We start from the raw sequence: 5,855 nt of genomic DNA, 5'->3' as shown, positions 1-5,855 counted from the left end.
AAGAATATGACGTCATGAAACCGATCAGCTGATTTTTCATTAGTAAAATTGATGCGCAAGTATTCGCTGCTCGAATTTTTGCTGCTGATTTTGAACAAATAGTGAACAAACGTACACTTTGGTGTGTTTTGTTGAATGCGAAGTGAAAGAAAGTTAAATCTACTATAGGTATGTGGTTGATTTGTGTTGTCTGTGTTATTTTGATTGACAAATACGAACTGTTATATTTATATGCAATATGTTGTGTGGATACGATTAAACTTAAATGTTTGGAGTGTTTGAATGTTTTTGATACGTGGCATATTAGTGTGTATGTATGTTAGCAATGCCATGAACATAATATATTTAATAAAAGCCCGTTTTTATCTGACAAAAAAATAAAACAAAGTTTTCACAAATACAGAGCCTACAACTTTTTCAACGCGTTTTTTTGCACAAAACACATTTAATTCAACAAGAAACAGTACAGTGCGTCGCACTGGTACGATGTGCTTTAAAATTTCGAAGAAATATAAGACATATACAAAACATAGCGAGAAAAATATAAAAAATAGTTATAAAAATTGATAGCGAAAACAAAGTTTCATAAAATTTAGACATTTTAGTAAACCATTGCTACGGCGACCGTTTCCATGCCAAAACAAATTTGGCTGATTTCAAAATCTTTATGACGTAATGTGACGTCACTATTACTATCTGCAGTTTGAAAAATGGACTCCGATAATAGTAATCGAAAGCCAGAATGGGCGAAAAGGCCAAAAGCTGGTTTACAAATTCAGGTACATATTGCTCTGTACAAGCTTTATAAGTTATTGGTATACGCTCTATCTATCACACTGGAAAAATACAAAAATTCAAATTAAATCCTATTAATCCTATGTAAAATCTATACACACCTTATTACTGTATAACAGGATTTACAAATAGGCACGCCATAGGAAATTAGGACAGAATTAAACCCATTACAACAGTTACATACATATATAGTAGGGTGGGAAAAGTTGGTAACCTTTAGCACTTGTTTACTACCAAGGGGGACGAAAAAATAGAATTAAAGGGTGTCCCATCTCCCCCACCCTACTATATGTAGTTATACCTTGAACTAAAAAAGGATTTCATACTTTAATAAAAGCAAAAACACATATATATGCAAATATAATAAATCAGACATATCTTTCAGGCTGGCGACGGGGAAGTGTGCTGGTATTCGCCGTATGAAATGTACGTCGATCTCGACAAGGTAAGAACTAGCTCTTAATTTGTAATACGCTTTGGCAATGTAGGTGTTTTAGTTCATATAGTAGTGTGGGGAAAGATGATACACCTTTTCATTTTATTTTCGCGTTCCAGCATTTAGTATAAAACAAAAAATATAAAACTGTATTTTCGCGAGTCCTATAGACCGTTGTTAATTGTTTAAATCACGATCATGTTACTTGAATATTATGTGCTAAAGGTGTCCTATCTTACCCCACAGTACTATATGTTGAATAAAGCACCCGTGCTAAAACGACTACTGTATTTGCCCGTCACGGGAGGTAAAAAAAACGTCAACTAATTATTTATATTTGTTCTTTAAATCATTTATTACACTCATAGGAAACTAAAGAAGTTTCTGGAAAGTTCAAAACGACTTTGGGTCGCTGGGAGAAACAAAAAGCTGAGGTATAGTTAAACGATTTTTTTAGTGAACATAATTATAGTACCGTACATTTAGCCCTAGCGTATTAATCTCCGTTTTAAGACCACACATAGGTTTTACAATTGTTTTTTTTCAGGGTGATGGCAAAAATAAAGACGTGACAAAAGCTCCTCACGATATGTATGTTCGTGAAAACAAGGTAATCATTTTGTTTTGTAACATTCCCAAAATTTCTACTCTATAGTGGGGAAAGATGGGACAACTTTTCATTCTATTTTCACGTTCCATTTGTAGTAAACAAAGAACATTCAAAGAATTATAAAACCGTATCCTCACAACTCCCATAGACCGTTGTCAATTGTTTAAAACACGATCAAGATATTTGGATATTATGTGCTAAAGGTGTTCCATCTACCCTCACCCTACTATATGAACACCTGATTCTATTTTAGGGAAGGCAGAAAGTTTTAAAGAACTTTAAAGAGACCTTAAATCAGTGGAAAATGACAGAGTTTGAGGTAAATTTTATCAAATACTTCTTCTTTTTTTGTAAGTAAAGCATATAGTTTAATGCAATGCATTAAATCAAACACAGGACAGTCTAACAGACGAGAAGCTTTCCGGTCTTTCTACTAGCTTCTCTTATACAGAGGTGAGTTCATTTTACATGAAATTCACTAAAACGTTCGTTGACTTTATTCCTTTATTTAGGAAGCACAGCGAGCACGCAGGGAACATGAGAGACTACGCAAGCAGTTTTTTACAATCTGTGATGGACATGGGGTGAGATACACAATTAAAACTTTTTTGTCACAATTATTTAATGTATGTATGAACTGTTGTAGCTTAAGTGTAACTACAACCATCCAAGAAACTATGTGGAAAAATAACATTTAAAATAGCTTGGGGAATTCAATCAATTTTCTGGTTCGTCCTGTTATATGTTTGTCGGTTTGGAAACCCGTTAGAATTCCACGCAGTTGTCACGTCTTTGTTCGTTCTCTTACATGTTTCTTGTTTTTTGAGAGAAAAGTAGTAACAACAGCAATTTTAATACTAGATGAAAGGCCATGAGCGTAAATCGAAAAAAACAAACGAAGTCAACAGATCGACAACTCCATCCAGATCAGTTTCTTTCGTAAGCAATAACCTTTTGTTTCTTTTTCATACATGGTTTACACTTTGGATAACCCATTAGTGACCATTGGTTTAAGCTAGGACCGTTAGACCTAAGTGTCTTGATCTTGACCATCAAGGAAAGGCAGCAGCAGTAACCACTGTATTTTACCTACAATGCGAGCAGTCTAACTTTTATTTTACTTTTCAGTTTATTCCACAAGGCAGGCAAAGATCTGCTGCATACAAATCAATAATGAAAGCGAGGGTAAGCTAAACTTATAGCTATAAAAAACATTCGCATAACGTTTGTTTTCTCTACAGAGCGGAGGGACGCTTGGCGAAACCAAAACCGGGGAAAAGACATTCCGAGATGTAATTATATGATTTATAACTTTTATCTAACATAGGTATTTAACAATAAAATTTTTCGCAGGAAGCCGCACCTGATAACTCTCCTGATATGTTTAAGTTGGAAACCGCACTAGAGGTAAATTAACAAGTTTATTCGTTGTGGTAGAAGCTTAAAAACACTGTTTACTTCGGTAACCGGTCATTCTGGCCTAAATCCCATGTTCCATGGCGTGTCTTGCCGTAGGAACTCAAACACATAGACTATAGCACATTTTTATCAATAACTGAATCTTATTTTTGAATTTCAGATTTTAAATCCAGACCCGCGCACAACAGATCAAAGGTTAACTGAAACTGACGGATCCTCGATAACTAAGGTAAGATATTAAATGATGACAAGCTAAATGGTCATAAAACTATCCTTTTACTAATACGTCTTATTGTGCATTCTATATGGCTTCTGACATTTTTACAGATAAATTATTAAAGTAACTGATTAAAATATTTTTCATTTTCAGTGCCAAATAAAGCCTTTAAAAATATAACATTTTCAGTGCCAGATAAAAGCCAATGATGTCACTATGTCTCCATGTCGAAGCCAACAATCCCCAACAAAAGTTGAAAATAAAGTCAATGAAAGGGTATTTATTGTTATGCATTTGATTGCTAAATAATTGATTGAAATCTTATTTATATGCTGGCGTGGCGAAGCAAATTTACAAGTTATAACAATGGTGTCTATTTGGCATCGTGCCCGTTCAAAGCACGTATATAACTTTGTGGTTGGTAGTTTTTTTCTACATGGCTGACAATTAAGATAACCCATTCAAACAGTATAAATAGGTCTACATGAATTCATAGCAAAACTTCTGTTTTACAGAATAATGATCCATCGACATTGGAAAATCCTCTCACAAGCCCAATTGAAGGTTCAGAACTGTCAAAAGTAAGTCTAAAACTTCAGCTATTTCATTGTTTCCTCGGGGTGGTGGCAAAGTGATGGCGTCCCTGTCTCTAACCCAGACGTACAGGTTCAAGGCTCGTCGCTGCTATCATTTATGGGCATAAGTGTCCTTGGGCAAAGCACTTAACGGCAGTTGCTCCAACCCAATGGTCACTGATGCGTTGTCCAAATTAACAGGTATACATAAAAAATTAAAAAAACTAAAAATTCTCCTACAAAGTAACATACTTAGTAACTCGTAAGCTGGCACAAGAGGTGACCTGTTTTATAACGACTGTCGTTTTCCACGCGTGGATAAAGAAAACTACATTCCTTCATGCATTTATTCTTACCGGTAAACAATTAATGTTGTTGTTTTACAGTCGTACACCGATAATGACGACGATTTCGAGAGTTGCAGCGACTCGGACGAGGACAAGGTTAAAGAAAAACCTTGTACACCTGCGTGTTGGGGAGTTCTCAGTCGAAGCAATGTTTTGGACTACGTAAGTATTTTGTTTATACGCGTCTTTACACAACTTTTCTTTCAATTAGAGTAGGGTGGGGGAAAGATGGGACACGTTTAGCACATAATATCTAAATAACCTGATCGTGTTTTAAACAATTAACAACGATCTATGGGAGTCGTGAGAACACGGTTTTACAATTCTTTGAATGTCCTTTGTTTACTACCGAATGGAAAAAGAAAATAGAATGAAAAGATGTCCCATCTTTCCCCGCCCTTTGGGAAGTTGTTTTAATTATGTAGTTAATTTTTTAAAGGCTAAAAATGTGATTGTTAAACGAGGNATTTCTTAACAGGATGAATGGAGACAATTGTGTGATTTAGCAAACATGTTACTCAGAAGGGAGCCTGAACCTGAAGATTACGAAGTGGATCATTCGCTTCCTGATTGCGAATTGAGATGCCAATTTATCTCACCGTTTTACCCGTTGGTGGAAACACGACTTGAGTTCGTCGGTGGTGCGTTTTCCAACACTTGCTCTCCAATCCAAGAAGAAGAATTACCGGATGAGGACAAAGTTGGAGACAAGGATTCAACAAAGTCCTCCAGTCATCTCCCTTCTCCACTGCTGTCTCCCAAGCGCAAAAAGCTCCAAAAAATCACCCCACAACGCAAAACCATTTCAGAGCCTGGTTCATACATTGAGTCAGGAGAGAGTGACACCGACAGTTACGACTCTCTCCTTGCACAGAAAGCTACCACCCATCCACCATCTCCCCACTTCGTTTCCCCTCCACTTAGCTGCGGCCCAAAAAAAAAAAAGGGGGGGTTCAGCAAAACTGAAGTCAACGTTGTGGTAGCGTATGACGACGATGACGTACAAAACAGTGGCTGCGGATTCTGCCATCTTTTACGAAAGATGGCCAAAAGAATCAAAAAACTATTTAAATAATTTTATTTTACCTGTACTGTATACTGTATTGCGCTTATAAAAAGGGGCGTTTACATTGCATAGCACGAAGTGCAATATCCGTTGTGATAGCAATCTGAACGCCCCTTTTCATTTTAAACGTATAAAATTAAAACTTATTCTCATCTCTAGTCTAACATACGACAGGTTGTGTTTATTGTGTTGCTAAGAGTAAAATTTGCGAAGAAACCGATTTTAGTTGTACGGCGCCGTGGCATAGTGGTTTGAGCGCCTGCCTGTAACCCAGAGGTAATGGGTTCAAGGCTCGACGCTGCTACCATTGTGGGCGTATGTGTCCTTGGGCAAGACACTTAACGACAATTGCTCCAACCCAGTTGTCACTTATGGGGTGTCCAAATTATC

General features: G+C 36.6%; 1 protein-coding gene across 1 annotated transcript; it reads left to right on the top strand.

Annotated features, from left to right (window-relative positions):
- Positions 1-4,353: 4,353 nt before the first annotated feature.
- LOC113475010 lies at positions 4,354-5,474 on the top strand. The gene is made up of 2 exons (XM_026838381.1): positions 4,354-4,561; positions 4,878-5,474. The coding sequence occupies exon 2, from the start codon at positions 4,911-4,913 to the stop codon at positions 5,472-5,474; it is 564 nt and encodes a 187-aa protein (XP_026694182.1). The 5' UTR covers positions 4,354-4,561; positions 4,878-4,910.
- Positions 5,475-5,855: the final 381 nt, after the last annotated feature.

Source organism: Ciona intestinalis, unplaced genomic scaffold, assembly GCF_000224145.3.
Source record: "Ciona intestinalis unplaced genomic scaffold, KH HT000075.2, whole genome shotgun sequence".
Taxonomy (NCBI): Eukaryota; Metazoa; Chordata; class Ascidiacea; order Phlebobranchia; family Cionidae; genus Ciona; species Ciona intestinalis.
The sequence above is the reverse complement of the archived record's forward strand: the minus strand, read 5'-3'. Positions and strand labels throughout refer to the sequence as shown.